The 21,834-nt window shown below is 39.7% G+C and overlaps 2 protein-coding genes across 2 annotated transcripts; both read right to left on the bottom strand.

The window, feature by feature from the left end:
- LOC115371690 (olfactory receptor 142-like) lies at window positions 1–945 on the bottom strand. Its single transcript, XM_030069166.1, has one exon. The coding sequence runs from the start codon at window positions 943–945 to the stop codon at window positions 1–3; it is 945 nt and encodes a 314-aa protein (XP_029925026.1).
- An 11,915-nt stretch (window positions 946–12,860) lies between these two features.
- LOC115371689 (olfactory receptor 51G1-like) lies at window positions 12,861–13,805 on the bottom strand. The gene has a single exon (XM_030069164.1). It carries the CDS (start codon window positions 13,803–13,805, stop codon window positions 12,861–12,863), a length of 945 nt encoding a protein of 314 aa, XP_029925024.1.
- Between the last annotated feature and the right edge of the window lie 8,029 nt (window positions 13,806–21,834).

Below are 21,834 nucleotides of genomic sequence, written 5' to 3'. Positions count from 1 at the left end.
CTATTTTGATGTTACTTGTCTCCTCTTGCCTCTGAACATCTTAAATAATGGTGCTCTTATGGCTTGAATACTCATACCATAGATGACCGGATTGAGGATAGGGGGAAATATCAAAAAGTACAAAGACAAAAACATCTGTGTTTTAAAAGGAAGGTGATCTATTTTCAATCGGCTTTGCAGTATTTCAAAAAAGCAGCCAATAGAGTAGTTGATGACTGCCAGCAGATGTGGCGTGCATGTGGTGAGGGCTTTGCGCTTAGATTCTCTAGATGAGGATGAGCATATCCTCAGGATGTGTGCATATGAGTAAACCATCATGATTAGTTGTGGTACTGTAAATAAGACTACAGTGACCAGGCCTGCGATGTTGAAAGCAGATATATTGCTGCAGGAGAGTTTTATCAGTGAGTAATTAACACAGTACAGCTTGTTTATAGTTTTCCCACAAAACCGCAGCTTTACAGTTTCAATGAAAGTAATGAAAAATATAACCATGGGGTAAAGCCAGGTAAAAGTGATGAGTTTATACACTTTGGTCAGTGACATGATTGTATGGTACTGCAGAGGATAACATATAGCCACATACCGATCGTAACTCATTGCTGCCAGCATTGTAAATTCTGCAATGGCATATGTATGTATGGCATAGATCTGTGTTTGACAGCATGGCAAAGACACTTCATATGAATGTGAGAACATATGGCTCAGCAGCGCAGGCAGCAGGGCGGTGCTCCCATAGAGGCTGTTTGCAGCCAAGTTACACACCAAGAAATACATTGGCTCATGCAGTGTTTTCTCAGTGCAGATCACTCCAATTAGCACCATGTTTTCAACAACAATAGTGATGTACAAAAGGAGGAATATGCAGAAGTATATGGGCTTCAGGTCTTCCAGTCCATGAAATGCAGACAGAAGAATTGATGTCACCCCAGATGAATTTGTCATGCTGAAACAAGTTGCCCCGGGAGCTGCAGAAAGCATGAGAGTTATCCACAATACAAAATTAAGTGCTGCACCTTAAGCAAAGATTAGGAATGAAATATGCTCTACCTCCGTGCAACGTCCCCTCCAACATTTAATTGAGATGCTAAGCTTTTACACTCTTTACTTTAGTTCCCCTGTGAATTCAGATCATGTGGTCTTGCCAACATGCCAATGATTTAACTAGATTCAAATCTCACATGCTCTGGCAGGGAGTGACAAGACTGCAGGTCACACTCAAGGGGAAAGGGGCTGCCTTGATGATGCAGCCAACAAATGAGTGTAGTTAGATTTCATATGGTAATGGCAGGCAATTAAAAAAAATCCACTATTTCCCCTAAATATTTTTTTAAACTATACAAATTCATGTAGCCTACTTTACAAGGAAATACTGAAGCCTGACATCAGAACAGCAAAAACTGCCCTGTATTTTCATAGTTCCTAGCCAATTGCCCCCTTGCACTAGCAGAGGCTGAACTGTGTCCACATTATGGGTACAGTCTAAAATCCTCAGGCCTTGCACCTGAAATGTTTTTAATCTTCACAAACTCACAAACATCAGCACATATTTTCACTCCCTCCGGATCATAAAACACGCCACTGTTCTTCATACAGATGACCTTTATTCCATCACTTGTCATCACGTCACCAAGTCACCGTCGAACTATAAATACATACACAACATAAATACAAATTGACGGATACTCATACAAAAACATATCAAATAAAAGTACAATAAAATAACTAATAATATTGATGGCTAGCAACATTACCTCAATAGCTGCATGCCCGTGAGGGAATAAGTCCAGAGAATCTTCAAACTTTCTTCTTCCAGAGATAAACAAAACTTAAGTCTCAAAAATGAGCAAATTTCCTTCAAACTTAAATAAAACATATAGGCTGCCACCAAACCATTGACGGCTAAACATATCGGAACAACATTAGCTTAGTAGTCGTCCATCTCAATTACATCCAATGCCAATGCATAGCGCACATGTGAAAGACAGGTAGGTGTCGCATCAAAATAAGTCCCCCGTGCAACAAAACATAACAATTAAGAAAGTCCCTCATAAATCAAAAAATACAATTCAACAATAAGCCCCACATGTCAATTATTAATTTAAATCAGTTTAACTAATTGGCTTATAAAATAATAAAATTATAACAAAAACAACAACAAATTACAATTTGGCAGTTAAACTCCCACCAAATCACAGCTATTGTGATTTCCTTCCTTCAATATTATTCCCTTCCTTTGCATATATGTGAAAGTAATTATATATGAACTGTATATGAAACTGTGCGATCACTACTCCGCTTCAAGCAAAAGTACAGTCTTATGCACAGGCCTATCTAGATAGGTTGGCTTATCAGTTCGTTTACCCTGACTGTCTAATGAGGAGTCACTAAGTAAAAGTTTCACCTTTCTGACCCTTCCATCAGGGCTAGGATAAACCTCAGTTACTCTTGCAATCTTCCACTGATTTCTAGGAGAACTGTCTTCACATAAAATAACTATGTCATCCACCTTCGTATCTCTCCGATCTCTTTGCCAGATTTGTCTCTGCTGTAGACTGAGTAAATACTCTTTTTTCCATCTTCTCCAGAATTCATTAGTCAAGAACTGCACTTGGCGCCATCTCTTGCGTAAGTATAGGTCCTGACTCACATATTCACCAGGAGGAGGCAAGATGATGCTGGACTTCATCATGAGAATATGGTTCGGAGTAAGAGGTTCCATATTTGGGTCATTCACGTGTTCTGTTGTCAAGGGTCTGCTATTTATAATAGCCATCACTTCATACAAAAAGGTTCTGAGCGAGGCACTGTCGAATCTCTTTGCAGACTGATCGAGGATGGCTGTGAGGACACTTCGGATTGTCCTGATTTGTCTTTCCCATATCCCTCCCATGTGGCTAGATGATGGGGTATTCATTATAAACTCACAACCATATTCTTTCATCTGCTCCTGATTTAGGTCCTTCATAGCATTCAGGAACTCTCTTCTAGCACCTACAAAATTTGTGCTTTGATCACATCTCAACTGCCTTACATTGCCGCGTATTGCTATGAATACACACAAAGCGTTGATAAAAGCGTCTGTACTGAGATCATCAAGCATTTCTATATGTATTGCTCTTGAGCACATACACGTGAAGATAAGACCATACTTTTTAAGTTCCTTTCTGGCTTCCTTTACATAAAAAGGGCCAAAGCAGTCGATGCCGCAATATGTAAATGGAGGTGTTATTTCCATCCTATCCTCAGGTAAGTCTGCCATCTTTGGATCCTGTGTATTTCTTCTATACCTTCTGCAGGTTGTACACTGGTAGATGTGTGAGGCAACTGCACTGCTACCGCCGGAGATCCATATTCCATTAGATCGCAACTCATTGACAGTTATCCCTCTTCCTTGATGTTGGACCTTCTCATGGTAATGTTTTATGAGTAAGGAAGACACATGACTCTTTTTTGGTAGAATAGCAGGATGCTTAATGTGAGGGTGAAGACTGGATCTTGTCAAACGTCCTCCAACCCTGAGCACACCATTCTCGTCTACAAAAGGACTTAGTTTGTGAAGCTTGTTTGTTTTGTCTTTAGGTCTTACTTCCTTGCCTTGCTTGAGACTCTTGATTTCATGACTGAATACATCTCCTTGGGCGAGTCTGATGATGAAAAACTCTGCCTCTTGTCTTTCTTTAACACTTGTAGCTTCACTTGTTTTTGATTTGAGGCCCTTGATTTGCTTGGCGTTGTGCTTGAGATAAGCTATGGCCTTTACTGCTCGTTTCCAGTTGGAAAACTTTGACAGACGGTCTAGCAATGTTCTCTCCTCTTTTGCTTTAGTGTTGAGGACTTGGATCTTTCGCAGCTCTGGATCATCGTCAGTGACCTCTCCCACCTTGATGTCTTCTGTGAGCAACTCCTTCTCCCATAGAAAGGCTGGTCCAGTAAACCAATTTGAGGCAACGAGCTGGTCTGCCCCAAGGCCCCTCGACGCATGATCCGCTGGATTCTTTTCAGACCGCACATATCTCCACTGCTTGGATTCTGTGATAGACTTGATTCTTTGTATTCTATTAGCTACAAAAACATGAAACCGTCTGGCGTCATTGTTTATGTATCCTAAGACGACCTTTGAGTCTGTCCAGAAATATTCTTCAAGATTCTCGATGTCAACCTCTCTCCTGAGCATGACAATCACCCTTGCTGCTACCACTGCTGCGGATAACTCCAGGCGTGGTACTGTGATTACTTTGGTAGGTGCAACGCGCGCCTTGCCCATGACTTGCGAGCAATACACCTCACCATCAGTGTTGACTACTCTGAGATAGCTACACTCCCCATATCCTATAACACTAGCGTCCGAGAAGTGGTGGAGCTCGTACTTCTTGACATCTGAGAAGTGCGCTGGGATATAACACCTTCTGATCTTTACTTGCGAGAGGTTTTCTAGATCTTGTATCCACGCTTCCCACTGTGTTCTGAGTTCTTCTGGGAGTGGCTCGTCCCAACCAATGTTTTCTCGACACATTTGTTGTAAGATCTGTTTCCCTAACAAAATGAAAGGGGCAACAAACCCCAAAGGGTCGTAGATGGAAGCCACAGTGGATAGAACTCCTCTTCTGGTCAGTGGGTGCTCCTTGACTGTAATTCTAAACTGAAAATCATCAGAGAAGACGCACCATTGAACTCCGAGAGCTCGTTCCATGAGTGGTTCTCCTAAAGCCATGTCCTGTTCTTTGACACTTGCTGCACATTCTTCATCTGGTATTGATTCCAGCACCCTTTTACTGTTGCAGACAAACTTGTGCAGTCTTAGCCTGCCTTTGCTGCATAGCTCTCTAGCCTCTTTGACGAGCTGAACTGCTTCAGTGTCAGACGCGACACTCACCAGCCCGTCATCCACATAAAAGTTTCGCTGGATGAATTTAACTGTGTCTTGGCTAAATTCCTCTTGACCTTCAGTGGCTAGATGTTTGAGACCAAAATTGGCACAGCCAGGGGAGGAACCTGCGCCAAACAAATGGACTCGCATACGAAAAACTGATGGTGGTGACTCAAGATCCCCATTCTCCCACCATAAGAATCGCAGGTAATCTTGGTCTTCAGGTCTAACATGGAATTGATGGAACATTCGTTCCACGTCGCACATAACAGCGACTGGTCCTTTACGAAATCTACAAAGTACTCCCACCAAGGTATTTGTAAGTTCTGGCCCGGTGAGGAGGTGGTCGTTCAATGCTGTGTTTTGGAACCTTGCTGAACAATCAAAGACTACACGTATTTTGTCAAGTTTTTGAGGGTGATAAACCCCGTGGTGGGGAATATACCACGCCGGCTTGTTGTCCAGTTCTTCTAACAGAACCTTCTCTGCATCACCACGAGTGATAATGTCTTGCATGAAGTTCACGTAGTCTGAGCAGTACTTCTGGTCTCGCTTGAGTTTCTTTTCTAGACCCTTCAGACGCTGCAGAGCACATGACATGTTGGGAAGATTTGGTCTGTCTTGTTTGAAAGGTAGGGGCATTTCATAATGACCGTCTTGTTTGTGTTTGATTCCCTCCTTTAACTTGGTCAGGAAGTGTAGATCTTCTTGAGAGACAGGTGTCTCTTCTCCAACTCTTTCACTGAAGTCAGACTCCAGCACTTTCAGAACATCACCTGGAGTAATGACTTCCTTGATCCGAGTGTTGCATACAAAGTGCACTTCACTTCTGAGCTTGACAGCTGGGCTGGGCTCAGGTGTCACTTGTCTGACAACAATGCGATGACTCACTCCTATAGCATCACCTTCATGCTCGCCGGGGTCACCGTAGCTCACTATGCTCCAACCAAGGTCAGTTTTCTGAGCAAATGGCTGGTTCTCCTTCCCACATACGACTTCTCTAGGCATGAGTGCCTGTGGACAATTATAGCCAATCAGTAAACCAATCTCACAGTCCATCAGTGGAGCGATGCTTTCTGAAAGATGCTCCAAATGAGACCATGCCTTCGCGGTCTCCGGTGTTGGGATGTGCTTCCGATTTGCAGGGATGAACTCACGAGTGTACGATGTTGGCACTGTGATCTTCTTGGCGGAGAATATCCCTCTTATTTGCAGGTCTCTGAGTCATTTACAGGGTACAATTGTCTTCTTTGATGACATTGTAGATAGCTTCAGCTTGACTTGTTCCATGTTCGCACCTAAAACATCTGCTATTTCTTCTAGGATGAAAGAAGAGTCAGTTTGCGAGTCTAGTAGAGCGTAGACAAGAATTTCTTTGCCTGAGTCAGTAGGCGTTGACACGTAGACCGGTATGATTGCTGATGTCTGAGTGCTATTGCCATCTTGTACGACTCTGTTAGATGTAGCTTCTGTGATGTCTTCCCTTTGTTGTGTCCACTGTGACTTTCTTTCTTTGCTGTTCACTTCTTTAGAGTGTTCTTGCTGTTCCTTTTCTTTGTTTGAGCGATCTGCGTGTAAGCATGTGGGATGACGCTTTGAGCAGGTGTCACAGGCCATTCGCTTTGAGCAGTTCTTAGATAGATGGCCAGGCTTCAGGCAGCCGAAGCATAGCTTTTCACTCTTGATATGTTTAACTCTATCTTCGACTGATTCTTCCATGAACTTGCGACACTTCTGTATACTATGTCCTGCTTTCTTACAAAACATGCATGTGAGTGTGTCCTTTTCACTGGTGTTTGTTGTGAAGGCCTTAGCACCTGCAGCTCGTTTCTTGTGTCCATCCTCATTTAGGTTTTTGACCTTTGCCCTTTCGGGTCCACCTTGGTGAACTGCTTGGTATGATGTTATTGGATTACACACAATGCTTGCTTCCATTGTTAGGAATGTCACAAAGTAGTTGAAACTTGGGAATCTTTTGTGCTCCAGTTGGTATTGTGTGGCCTTGCGGTTCCATCTGGTGCATAACCAGTCCGGGAGTTTGGCACTGAGCTTTTGATTTTCAATCCCATCATTGAGTACATTGAGACTCTCATTTTTGGTCATGGCAGATTCACAACTGCGCAAAAAGTCCACAAATTTTCTCAGGTCAGCACTATCCTTTCCGGATATTTTTGGCCAGAAATGTAGTTTGTCTCGATAGGCCTTGGCAATTACAAAGGGCTCACCATATCGTTCATTAAGCAGGTCCCATGCTGCATGATATGAATCTTCGGAGTCTGTCATGAAGTGACCTTCGATTGCTTCTTTGGCTCCTCCTCCAACATATTTCTGAAGGAAGAAGATCTTCTCTGCAGTGGGAATGTTTTTCCTCTCAATAAGTGTATGAAAGGATAACTTCCAGTGCTTGAACTTGAGTGGATCCCCAGTGAAGACCGTGGGTTCTGGGATGGGCAGCCTGTTTGCTGACATGGCCTCAGCCAAAACCTTCACAAGCCCTCCAGTGTCATCTTGTGGAGCATTACTTGGAGCTACATCTCTTAGAGGTTGCATGTGCTGATACACGGAAGTCTCCTGCTTTACTACCCGCTCCACTTTAGGCGGTTCAGAGTGCTGTGGTTTGAATCCTTGGTCTGGACTGAACTCTGTTTCATCATAGACTTGAAGCCTTGCTTTAGCTGCATTCAGTCTCTTCAGCTCCACCAAACGCTCTAGCTCTCTTTTTAAGTTCTCTACAGACCTTTGTCTTGCAGCATTCTCCTCTTGCTGTTTCTTTAAGAGAGCAGCCTCTTGTTTCTCCTTTTCTATCTTGCGTTCAGCATCTTCCTTTTCAGCTTGTAGGCGGCGAGCTAATGCATCTGCTTCTTGGGCTGCGACTATCAACTTATTCTCCGTTTCAAGTTGTTGCAGTCTCTCTTGATGTTGTTCTTGTTCAACCATTATTTTTAGTATGGCTTGTGTGGCTGCATACTCAGCTGCAGCTTCTTGTCTTCGGGCTGCTGATTGAGCAGAGTGGACAGTGTCACATTTGGAGCTTGACTTTGAGCTACTAGAAACTGTAGTTGCGAATACAGAGGGTGCATCAGCCCAAATTAACTCATCATCCTTTCCTTCTATTTGAGATTGAGCATTTTCCACTACGTTGTGAGTGATGGATATACTGTTGTCCATCTTGTGACGCATGTCATGTGGTGGGCTGTCAAGTTTTCAGTATTCATCATACACTGCATTCAGTTCAGATAGTTCTCTTTGAATAGTGCTGATGTGCTCTTGAAGAGTATCATTAGGATCCTGATTAATTACAGATTTTTTAGCTAACTTAGTTAAAGCCTTCCAGCGATCATAAATGATGTTAAAGCGACGAAGAAACCCATTTGTTTTTTCCTGCAGAAGTTCTTTTCCCTTCAGTGTAAGCTTACGGTCTCTCTCACTTCTACGTAGTTGTGATGTCTGCTGCTCAATATTATGCTCTATCTGCACTGGTTCTTGGTCTAAAAGCTGGTCAGATCCTTTGTCTGTCTCTATCTGCTCAGATTCTTTTACATGTGACATTTTTACATTATAATTTATTTGATACCTAATCACCATAAACTTGGCTGGTAAGTACTATAGTAAGTTGTTATTACCACACACAAATACCCAAATTGGTTATAAACTGCTACTTAGATGTATAGGTTTTCAAAATGTCATAAATCACAAAATAATTATCAATTAGGCCTTAGAGTATTACAGTCAAATAGCTTATCATTGACAATAGACCTTTGAACTTAAATAGCCTACTCAGAAATAAATGTGTGCTTCTCTCTTAAATTCCCATATACATGAACTGGAAAATATAAACACCTTTACAATTTTTTTTTTTTTTTTTTTTTTTTTTTTTTTTAAATAATAGTAGGCAATTTTCTTTCAATCTGGAATTACATCAATAATGTTCACAACACGTTACTTCAACAGTACTCATAATACATTACTTCAACAATGCCCATATCTTGTGGAAAAACGATATAGCACGCTACACACAGTTCCTTGTTGTTATTCATTCCCTTGTGTCACTTTTCAGAACACGAACTTAGTGTCTGGCTTATTGACTTTAATGAATAAAAAACGGGTGAACGAATGTGTCCAGGCTTATCTGAATCTCCTGCCGATCTGTCGCCGTCCTCCTTGTTGAGTACGAGACGAGCAAACGGGGATGACTTAGGCGCAGACGAGTCACTTCTTCAACTACGCAAACTTGAGTTCGACTTTCACTCCCTCCGGATCATAAAACACGCCACTGTTCTTCATACAGATGACCTTTATTCCATCACTTGTCATCACGTCACCAAGTCACCGTCGAACTATAAATACATACACAACATAAATACAAATTGACGGATACTCATACAAAAACATATCAAATAAAAGTACAATAAAATAACTAATAATATTGATGGCTAGCAACATTACCTCAATAGCTGCATGCCCGTGAGGGAATAAGTCCAGAGAATCTTCAAACTTTCTTCTTCCAGAGATAAACAAAACTTAAGTCTCAAAAATGAGCAAATTTCCTTCAAACTTAAATAAAACATATAGGCTGCCACCAAACCATTGACGGCTAAACATATCGGAACAACATTAGCTTAGTAGTCGTCCATCTCAATTACATCCAATGCCAATGCATAGCGCACATGTGAAAGACAGGTAGGTGTCGCATCAAAATAAGTCCCCCGTGCAACAAAACATAATTAAGAAAGTCCCTCATAAATCAAAAAATACAATTCAACAATAAGCCCCACATGTCAATTATTAATTTAAATCAGTTTAACTAATTGGCTTATAAAATAAGAAAATTATAACAAAAACAACAACAAATTACAATTTGGCAGTTAAACATATGATGTACACTGGCATACTTGTGAAATCCAGTTTATCTCAGTGATGTCTTTATTTCTGAGAAGCTGAATGTCATAGCCTTGCTTTGCAGTGCCGTGGCTCTTCTGTTTGGCAGAGTTGAAATGTGGTTATGATAGGCTGACTGTGATGGCCACCCTGCTGCCAGACAGGCTTTAAGTATCCCTGCACCACACTGCCTGTTCCACACACCTTTTGTTTTGGATCACCTTATTTTATGGTTATCTAGTTTATGCACATACATACAGTTAACAAATAAATGACAGGACACATAGGATTTTTGTTCATACGTCACACTCATAGCTTTATTAATATTTGACATTGCACAGTTTCTATTTTGTTGGCGCGCACATTTTAGTTACTGGTTAATGTCAATATGTAGAAGCATTTGTTCTGTTTAGTAATATTTGTCTTTTGAGTTACCTTTTAGTTCTTGGTGTGTAAGTCATTGGTGTGTAAATCATCATAAATCCCCTGATTGCGCTGACTGGGAGGAACCACCGGTGTCTTCCTCCAGGGGAGGGGAATCCCTCATTTCTGTTTTGATTTATTTTTTTCTGGTTCAGATATTAATTTGATCTTTTTTGTGTAGTATAATTTGTTACTAGTTATTTTTTTTTTGTATTTTCATAATCACCTGAACATTTGTCTATTGTGTTTTTGTTTAGTTAGTTTTGTTTTGTCTAACCCCCAGACATTGAATGAGCATGTTGGCGAGTTACTACTACATTTATCTTTCTCCATTCTTAGAGAATAAACCCTTTCAGATCCTGGATGCTCCCTGTGATGGACTGGCGACCTGTCCAGGGTGTTTCCCCTACTCTCCTGTCTCTCTCTACTGTCACTAACAAATAACAGCAGAAAAAAAAGTCTTAAAAACACAAAAAATACAATGCAAAAATACAGAAGAAACCTGTGAGTGTCACATCTTTCCATTACCATTCAGTAGGTTTCTGACCACAGAGAACTTGTCACTGTGTTACTGGCATGATCCACAAACCAAAATAATATATAACTAATATAATATAATATAACTGAACCTTCTCCGGACGTGTTATCCCTCACTGAACATAAATTACATTTTGCATTCTCATCTGCCATCTTAAACTGTAATTAAGTTTCCACTTATTAAATGAAAATAATAAATAGTTGAAGCAGACAGATTCATATCAGTGAGTTAACCACTCCACAAAGGAAAATTGGTGCCAGATTTAATTTTATTATTCCCTTCATGTTGTCTTAATGTGATTTTTATACCACTTTTTCACCCTGGATAAAGATGTTTATAGTTAGTTCCTTGGAAGTAAAGGTATGGGATTAAAGATGAAGTGGGTTACACACTGTTTATTCAGTGTGTGATAACATTCATTATAATAAAGGAAGTTGTGATAATTATAAGCATCCTGTATCAAAGTCCGTTGAAGTGGAGGACTACATTTCTGGTCTTGTATACTGTATATTTCCTTCAAATATGTTATTCATTCAGATCACTGAGACTCAGTGAATGCTCTAATAAGTCTACATTAGCTGTCATCCAGTTTAGCTATCATTATAATATAAAAATATTATTATTCTTGATATTTAAAGAATAAAGGAGAATCTCAGATCTTCACAGTGAACACTGGCTGTGGACCAGTTTCAGTGAGGGAAAAAATGCAACCAAAATTGATGATGATGATGATGATGATGATGATGATGATAATTGCAAAAGTATTTAGCATCTGGCTGACACTTTTTAAAAATAAATCAAAGGAAAGTTGTGTTAGGTAATTATATTATTATTGTATTGTTAGTATTATATTTATTGTTAGTGCTGTTGTTTCTCACATTATACAGGTCTAGATGCAAACATAAAGACATTGTTTTCTTCTTCTCATCCTTTGAACCTCAAATAGTGACTTCATATTGTTTATACTGTGCCGTGTGGCTGTATACAGTAGACATTGGCCAACTTACAAAAAGTAGTTAATTTTTTTCTCAAAAAGTAGTTCTAATTTTTTCAAGGTATAAAATTTAGTAATATAATAAAACAGTGTATAACGGATTTGCAAATTCAAAATTGAGCTCATAACAATTTAGTAACCTCCAGCTTGGTTTGCTTGTCAAAAAATAGGAGAAATCCTCATCAAAGGTATTTTTTCTTTTTTGCTCCGTTTGCCAGTTAAACATTTAACTTTCCTTTTCCAAAGAGAGGCCTGTGAAGTTTTGTGAACCAGACTGGAGAGCTGCTGGGCAAAGCAGAGGCATGGAGGAAATTTTTGATGGACAGGATGAAATTGGGGACCATATAATATAAATATTCTGCCAACCAGGGAATCTTGCATAGCAAATGATAAAAAAAAAAAAAAAATACTCAAGGCATGATTTTAATTTTATCATTTAGTAATTCTACAAAACATATGCTACTTTCAAAGTCCATTCACGCTCTCAGCCCTATGAAGATGTGATATTTGAAAGACAGAGACTAAACATTTCTTGTACAGGTACGAGACAAAGACAATGCCACAAAATAAAATCCTGTCAGATTAAAACAGCAATCATATTTTGGTTTGCTTTTATTCCTAGGTTTCATTCACATTGAAAAAACATGATGGCAACGATATTCACCAAATTCACAGATTAGTTTAAAATGTGGTTTTCTAAAGTAACAGAGTGATATAAGCACTTCAGTCCATCCAAATGATTGAAAAATGAAAATGTGATGTTTATATTACAGCTTTGGTGAGTAATAATCCAGTACTCAGTGGAGAGTAAGGGGTGAATAACACGCTGACTCACACCAAAAATAAATAACTAAATAAATAAATAAATCAAAAGAACTCCAAGCTGCTCACCTCCTGGAAGTCTCAAGCACTAAAATATTAAAGGCAAAGCATTTAGAGATCTGCATATCAAGTAATTTGAATTTAACTCTCATTTTTCTTTTTCCCCAGCACAGGCTAGTCTGCTCTAATTTTGCTTCATAAGACGGCAAGCATGCACAGATAACAGGGAGACACAGGAGACTGTATGGCATGTGTTTCCAGAGGCATCGGGCTGCACAACAGCATCTCAGGACAAACACACTCACATCCATGCACAACAAGAACAGGCCTCTTGGCTATTTTGATGTTACTTGTCTCCTCTTGCCTCTGAACATCTTAAATAATGGTGCTCTTATGGCTTGAATACTCATACCATAGATGACCGGATTGAGGATAGGGGGAAATATCAAAAAGTACAAAGACAAAAACATCTGCGCTTTAAAAGGAAGGTGAGCTATTTTCAATCGGCTTTGCAGTATTTCAAAAAAGCAGCCAATAGAGTAGTTGATGACTGCCAGCAGATGTGGCATGCATGTGGTGAGGGCTTTGCGCTTAGATTCTCTAGATGAGGATGAGCATATCCTCAGGATGTGTGCATATGAGTAAACCATCATGATTAGTTGTGGTGCTGCAAATAAGACTACAGTGACCAGGCCTGCGATGTTGAAAGCAGATATATCGCTGCAGGAGAGTTTTATCAATGAGTAATTAACACAGTACAGCTTGTTTATAGTTTTCCCACAAAACCGCAGCTTTACAGTTTCAATGAAAGTAATGAAAAATATAACCATGGGGTAAAGCCAGGTAAAAGTGATGAGTTTATACACTTTGGTCAGTGACATGATTGTATGGTACTGCAGAGGATAACATATAGCCACAAACCGATCGTAACTCATTGCTGCCAGCATTGTAAATTCTGCAATGGCATATGTATGTATGGCATAGATCTGTGTTTGACAGCATGGCAAAGACACTTCATATGAATGTGAGAACATATGGCTCAGCAGCGCAGGCAGCAGGGCGGTGCTCCCATAGAGGCCGTTTGCAGCCAAGTTACACACCAAGAAATACATTGGCTCATGCAGTGTTTTCTCAGTGCAGATCACTCCAATTAGCACCATGCTTTCAACAACAATAGTGATGTACAAAAGGAGGAATATGCAGAAGTACATGGGCTTCAGGTCTTCCAGTCCATGAAATGCAGACAGAAGAATTGATGTCACCCCAGATGAATTTGTCATGCTGAAACAAGTTGCCCCAGGAGCTGCAGAAAGCATGAGAGTTATCCACAATACAAAATTAAGTGCTGCACCTTAAGCAAAGATTAGGAATGAAATATGCTCTACCTCCGTGCGACGTCCCCTCCAACACTTAATTGAGATGCTAAGCTTTTACACTCTTTACTTTAGTTCCCCTGTGAATTCAGATCATGTGGTCTTGCCAACATGCCAATGATTTAACTAGATTCAAATCTCACATGCTCTGGCAGGGAGTGACAAGACTGCAGGTCACACTCAAGGGGAAAGGGGCTGCCTTGATGATGCAGCCAACAAATGAGTGTAGTTAGATTTCATATGGTAATGGCAGGCAATTAAAAAAAATCCGCTATTTCCCCTAAATATTTTTTTTAAACTATACAAATTCATGTAGCCTACTTTACAAGGAAATACTGAAGCCTGACATCAGAACAGCAAAAAGTGCCCTGTGTTTTCATAGTTCCTAGCCAATTGCCCCCTTGCACTAGCAGAGGCTGAACTGTGTCCACATTATGGGTACAGTCTAAAATCCTCAGGCCTTGCACCTGAAATGTTTTTAATCTTCACAAACTCACAAACATCAGCACATACAGTACAGGCCAAAAGTTTGGACACACCTTCTCATTCAATGCGTTTTCTTTATTTTCATGACTATTTACATTGTAGATTCTAACTGAAGGAATCAAAACTATGAATGAACACATGTGGACTTATGTACTTAACAAAAAAAGGTGAAATAACATGTCTGAAAACATGTTTTATATTCTAGTTTCTTCAAAATAGCCACCCCTTGCTCTGGTTACTGCTTTGCACACTCTTGGCATTCTCTCGATGAGCTTCAAGAAGTAGTCACCTGAAATGGTTTTCACTTCACAGGTGTGCCTTATCAGGGTTAATTAGTGGAATTTCTTGCTTTATCAATGGGGTTGGGACCATCAGTTGTGTTGTGCAGAAGTCAGGTTACTACACAGCCGACAGCCCTATTGGACAACTGTTAAAATTCATATTATGGCAAGAACCAATCAGTTAACTAAGAAAAACGAGCGGCCATCATTACTTTAAGAAATGAAGGTCAGTCAGTCCGGAAAATTGCAAAAACTTTAAATGTGTCCCCAAGTGGGGTCGCAAAAACCATCAAGCGCTACAACGAAACTGGCACACATGAGGACTGACCCAGGAAAGGAAGACCAAGAGTCACCTCTGCTTCTGAGGACAAGTTCATCTGAGTCACCAGCCTCAGAAATCGCAAGTTAACAGCAGCTCAGATCAGAGACCAGATAAATGCCACACACAGTTCTAGCAGCAGACCCATCTCTAGAACAACTGTTAAGAGGAGACTGCGTGAATCAGGCCTTCAGGTCAAATCAGGTCAAATAGCTGCTAGGAAACCACTGCTAAGGAGAGGCAACAAGCAGAAGAGATTTGTTTGGGCCAAGAAACACAAGGAATGGACATTAGACCAGTGGAAATCTGTGCTTTGGTCTGATGAGTCCAAATTTGAGATCTTTGGTTCCAACCGCCATGTCTTTGTGAGACGCAGAAAAGGTGAACGGATGGATTCCACATGCCTGGTTCCCACTGTGAAGCATGGAGGAGGAGGTGTGATGGTGTGGGGGTGTTTTGCTGGTGACACTGTTGGGGATTCAAAATTGAAGGCACACTGAACCAGCATGGCTACCACAGCATCCTGCAGCGACATGCCATCCCATCCGGTTTGCGTTTAGTTGGACGATCATTTATTTTTCAACAGGACAATGAGCCCAAACACACCTCCAGGCTGTGTAAGGGCTATTTGACCAAGAAGGAGAGTGATGGAGTGCTGCGGCAGATGACCTGGCCTCCACAGTCACCGGACCTAAACCTAATCGAGATGGTTTGGGGTGAGCTGGACCGCAGAGTGAAGGCAAAGGGGCCAACAAGTGCTAAACACCTCTGGGAACTCCTTCAAGACTGTTGGAAAACCATTTCAGGTGACTACCTCTTGAAGCTCATGGAGAGAATGCCAAGAGTGTGCAAAGCAGTAATCAGAGCAAAGGGTGGCTATTTTGAAGAAACTAGAATGTAAAACATGTTTTCAGTTATTTCACCTTTTTTTGTTAAGTACATAAGTCCACATGTGTTCATTCATAGTTTTGATTCCTTCAGTTAGAATCTACAATGTAAATAGTCATGAAAATAAAGAAAACGCATTGAATGAGAAGGTGTGTCCAAACTTTTGGCCTGTACTGTATGATGCACACTGGCATACTTGTGAAATCCAGTTTATCTCAGTGATGTCTTTATTTCTGAGAAGCTGAATGTCATAGCCTTGCTTTGCAGTGCTGTGGCTCTTCTGTTTGGCAAAGTTGAAATGTGGTTATGATAGGCTGACTGTGATGGCCACCCTGCTGCCAGACAGGCTTTAAGTATCCCTACACCACACTGCCTCACACTGACAATGACCGCAGGTTGATGTACAGCTCTTAAAGAACCTGTCATTGCACTTAAATAGCACTTAAAACATACAAATTGTAGCCTGAACACGATACACAATACATGGCAGAAAAAAATACAGATTTATGACAGTGTCAGACTAATTTTCTGTATCTGCTGGCTGCAACATTTTGTTAGAGCTACATCACACTTACACTGAATGAAATATTCAAACCCAAGACACTGTTGTTTGTTGCTGTACCATTACTTCAAATAGGAAATATCTAGATGGCTTGTCTCTATCTTGTGGACTGACCTTTGGCAGTCCGAGTCATCAGGTTCATCAGTGTTGTGTATTGAATTTGTGTGTCATTCAATATGGGATGTATTATGTTGTCATGTATGTCCTTTGTGAGGGTTTGGTACACATATTTAAACTGACTTGACTGACTTAAAATCTTAAATGCCAGAAGAGAGACCTGGCTGGCACCCCAAACAAACACACAAAACTAGTCCTTAAAAAAACCAAACTGTCACAAACTGGCTTTGATTTTTCTGGAAGGCGCACCCTAAAACAAGGTATCTATGTAAATTCATAAGGTTATTACATTAAAAGTTGACTTTAGATAATGTAGCTTCTTTAATAAATTAGATTTTACGTTATTGGAATAATAAATGTTTTGACTCGGGTTAGGTTAACATCACTGCTTATCCGTTCTGACTCTAACGGTAGGCCTACGTTAATGGCACTATCGGCCCCTCTTTTTTGACTATCGGCCAAGTAATCAACTATCGGCAAATAATCGGCTATTGGCCTTTTTCTAGATAACTACTATCGGCACTATCGGCTATCGGCCAAATCCACTATCGGTCGTTCTCTAGTCTCAACACACTAAGCATGAATGGCTTGACAGTCACAGACACGGTTTTGTGCTGTTCATGCCATGAACGCAAAATGGAGCATAAATCAGCGCTAACTGTGCATAGTTAGGTAAAGTTTATATTGTCAGCAGTGGGACCATAAGTTGCTGCTACGTTGGTGGTATGTTATCGTAAGCATACAGCTACAAGTGAGTTCACCTTGAATGTCTCATCTGCTAGCCTACATAAAGCGGACTGCCATGTAGCCCAATCCAAAGATCGGTGTTTGATTCAAAAGTTGTTTCCGTAAGTTGGTTCTGTAAGCTTTGGAGAAATATGTCATAGGCTATTTAATGTTCATATGTAAACAAGGTTATGTATTGACAAGTTGTTAATTGTTTGACTAGTTGACTAGTTGCTTGGCTAGTGAATAGTAAGGCTCTAAGGATCATGTCTTTGACATTTGGTTTGGATTCCCACTTGGTTTACAAAAGCTGTATTTATCCAATCCAGTGATATAAAAATAGTTTCTACATTATTATTCATGTTCATTATTTCTGACAGCACTGTTTCTAACTTTTACGATGTGGATATATTGATAATGTTTGGAAGTATTTTTCCTTGTGTAATAATTTCTTTGTTTATATGTTTTACTTCTTTGTTTGTTTTAGAAGTACACATTTGTATACCACCCTGACTCTGAAAGAGTAGATATATCAACTTGTGTGGTGTCCTTGAGACAACCTCTCCAATAAGAAACAGCCCACCATCTCTGGATGTGCCAGTTTTAATTGGACTCCCTGTGACGATTCTCCCTGTAGCGATTTTCAAAGTTTCACATCGATGTAATCTCAGTGTAAATATTTCTCCAGAAAACTTTAAGGTCTGTCTCTAAGTTATGATCCAGACTTATGTGCTTTATTACAGTAGAAAGGTGACCTCTTGATTTCACCTTTTGGTGAAATCAAGTCTTTTGGTTTTGACCTGTTACCCAGAATTTATCAAAAATATTGTCAACAACCTGTCTTTGCATTTGGCATTTCATCAGAGTTACATCAGACAATGCAAGCCATTTTTGCTTTGCCCTATTCTCCAGGTGTTGTTCACAGGCCCTGTATGGTCTGAGTTGTTAATTGCTTCCAGTGGGATGGAAAACAATCACTGACCACTAATGAACCTGTTTATCCATTTGCAGCTTGTACAGTTACTGGTTACCCTCACTGATTCCCAAAAGAGAGAGAATTCCAGCTCCTGTCAAAGACACGATGTGAAGAAAAGGCCCAATATGAGACTTTGCATCAGCTTTTGAAAATATAGACATCAGTCTGACAGCACACTTAAAGCAGTGGACAGCATGTGTTGAATGTTTATAACTTGATATGACAGTTAAACTCCCTTGCACTAGACTACTGCACTAACAAAACTAAACCGAAACTTTGCTCGCTTTTCATAAGACATAGGTGCTTACATTCATATAGCTTACAATGTGCCTGATAATGTAGTCACACGGCATGATCAGTTGTAAATTTCAAAATAATAATTCATTTTTTAAAAAAGTAGATGTATCTGTGCTTTTGACTTATGATTTTGCTTCCTCACACCTCAGGCACTTTGGCAATATTAATCATCCATGTAGTTGTTATTATTCCAGGGTAAAAGAAATCATTAAAGAAACTTAAAATCTACTCAGTGCATATAGGCTGCAGTAAACACTTGACAGCGCCTCTTCACAGAATACACAATGAGCCTTATAATCCATATAAAGCAGATTTAATGAATCTGAGTGACAGAAGCTTCATAAGAAGTTGGGCAGAAACTTTTTCGCCCCACCTATTTAAGATATTATCTTATTTGAAAGAGTGGTGTAACTCTAAGGTTAAAAAGCTGATTTTACACAATCATTTGTACAATAAAACAACATCTGTAGATGTATGAAATCCCTCAGTATCGCCAGACTCAGGTTTGCTTTGAAGCTTTTTTCATTTGAACGCCTGTATGTCTCATATGAGGCTTCAGCTGCCACTCCACTTGGCTCTAAATTACTCAGAGGATTTATACAATTCATGGTTGCTCAGTTTAGGATTCACACCGCAACACTCCAAATGCTTGGCGGGAGTGCTGGTTCCCTCTTCAGTTTGGAACTGTGATGTGTTGCCTGACACAGCAAGTGCTGCAAAGGCCTACCAGTAAGAGAAACAAGTGGACACCAGCAAGGTAGCTGTGCCCTGCAAATATTTGAATGGCCTTATTTATATACTCCCTGTATTGAGATGCTTCAGTAAATACAATTAAATAAAATAAATACATACACATTTTGCCCCAGATAAAGCCCAGCACATACATTAAAATGACAATCAAGGATAAAAACACAGTAAAAGTCAACAACTTATTTCCAATGTGGTCCTCTTTAGAGCAATACAGTACATATACAATGCATACATTACATAACAATGCATCTATTAAACTTAAACTTTTTTACTCAATTTGAACTGTTTTGGGTATTTTGGGTAACTGGGTATTTTTGATTTTTTACTGATGCTGGTAGACCATTACAAGTAACAGCTCCAGAGTTAGCAAAAGTGTTTTTTCCTATCACTGTCCAAAATTATGGGTCATCACATTAGTGACACCGGCTCTGGTCCTATAATTACTGGAGCCACTGACTCCTGTTAAGTAGCCTCTAAAATGATTGAGCGCAGTGCCAAAATGACATTGTGAACCCAACTCAACTTGGGCTGTCAGGGGAGTGCGTAAAGGAAATTTCAGTACCACTCAGATAAACTTGTTCTGGGCTGCTTGTGATCTAATGCATACATTTGTAGAGTTGCTACTGTACTAGCTTGTGCGTGTATTTCAAAGTTGCATTGGACCAGAGCATTTGCCAATGTCATCATGGTTGATACATCTAAAAACATGGGTTTCTGGAATAAAAACTCTATTGAGATGCAGCTCAGCACAGTGTATCAAGTTATTATAGTCATAAATCTGTAATGCACATTGTGTGTTTTGGTTAGGCACTCATTTAATATTTTTATATATTTGGAGTATAACAGAACATAATGATTGGAGCCTATGATGACCATTCCAATGTTTAATTATGTGTCACAGGTTGCTGCAGCAATTTTTGGGTTGATTTCATTTGTTACACAGATTTGGTACAAAATTTAACCATTTTGGAACACCCAAAAATTAATTAAAATGGTCAAAAATCCCTCCAAAATGCCACATTAGGACAGCAAGACTTTGAGGAACATCAGAAAAAATTCATGCTGTGATTTAGTGTCAAAGACTTTTGACATTTGGAGATTTCTGTAAGAACTGCATTTTTCGGAGATTGGATGAAAAGCATTCTATGCTGGAAGTTGCTCAGGAAGTTGCTCAGAAACTCCCCTTTACTGTCAATATACCTGGAAAGCCAAACATCCTCTGAATGTCCTGCGTCTCTAGTTTGTTGCTGTAATGTTTCATGAGGCTGTGGTTATCCTAGAGGTCACAATAGGTCATTTTAGTAACATCAAATTTCAAAAAATGGTCTCACTCCAATGAAATGGCTACGGTGGGGGCTAACATCATCACATGTGAATAAAACTGGGCTCATTGAATCCACAAGCTTTCCAGTCAAAGCAAATTAATGTAACTCCAGGACTGTTTAGGCCCCAGTATGCAGAAATACACCATTTTAGAATGGACGAAAATCACACATTTGTACTGCATGCAAAGAACTGCATGGTTTGTGCTCCAAACTGCATGGGATTAGCATGAGGTGGGCATGTCTGTAAAGAGGAGACCTGTGGGTGCCTGCAGAACCCATTTTTATTAAGATATCTTGAGGTCAGAGGTCAAGGGACCCCTTTAAAAATAGCCTTGCTGGTTTTTCCACAAAAACTAGCCTAATATTGGAGTGATTTTTAGCCCATCTACAGATAACCTGGCATGGCACTGATTCCTTAGTTCATCTAGTTTCATATGATACCAATATCTTCACTTTAGCTTTAAAACTGAGATGTCTACAGCTTCTGAAAGTGCTGTATGTAATGAATTAATTTCCCACAAATTTAGAGCAGTTTTTTTTTTCTGTATTTATGCCAACCTAAATATGAAATGCCCAGTTACAGTGCACAGTTGCAAGTCAAGCAATCAAAGCTATATCATTTTTGTGTAATTGCACAGCACCATTCTACTTTAGCTGTTCCCTATTTCTGCAAAATCAACATTACAGTTTTAAAAAGGGGAAAGTAAGGTAAAATCGATTATGAATAACAGAAGACAAAAGAGATATCACAGATATAATCTTGCTATAACTTGCAATGGGCCTGAAACATGCTCATCAGTTTTTAATTTTCAAATAGCCATGTGGGACAATGCAAGAATAGACTACATTATGACCACTCCCCCCAAAAATATTTGCATCATCTGCAACATCTGAATTTGTAACATTTAAAGACATGCAGCATTTTCTGTGTAGACAAAGCAACATGTAAATAAGAATTAGTGTCTAGTGGATAAAATATTGATAACAAACAATCAACAAGCCTGACAAAGTATAAATTTAGCTGTGTACATTGCACATTTATCTTCCAAATTTTCCAGTGTATGCTACTGTAAACCTGAGTAAACACAAACTGGCTAAAATCCCAATTACGTCTTATTATATTGTAAGATTAAACTGTTTATCATCATTTACATTATTAAGTCAACATAATAGCAAATGTTAGAATGATGTAAAATATCAAGTTAGTTC

This window comes from Myripristis murdjan, chromosome 14, assembly GCF_902150065.1.
Source record: "Myripristis murdjan chromosome 14, fMyrMur1.1, whole genome shotgun sequence".
In the NCBI taxonomy this organism is placed as follows: Eukaryota; Metazoa; Chordata; class Actinopteri; order Holocentriformes; family Holocentridae; genus Myripristis; species Myripristis murdjan.
This window is presented reverse-complemented; position numbering and strand designations above follow the sequence as displayed.

Coding starts and splice junctions, on each gene's coding strand:
- LOC115371690 (XM_030069166.1), bottom strand. CDS start 945: ATGACAAATTCATCTGGGGTGACATCAATTCTTCTGTCTGCATTTCAT.
- LOC115371689 (XM_030069164.1), bottom strand. CDS start 13,805: ATGACAAATTCATCTGGGGTGACATCAATTCTTCTGTCTGCATTTCAT.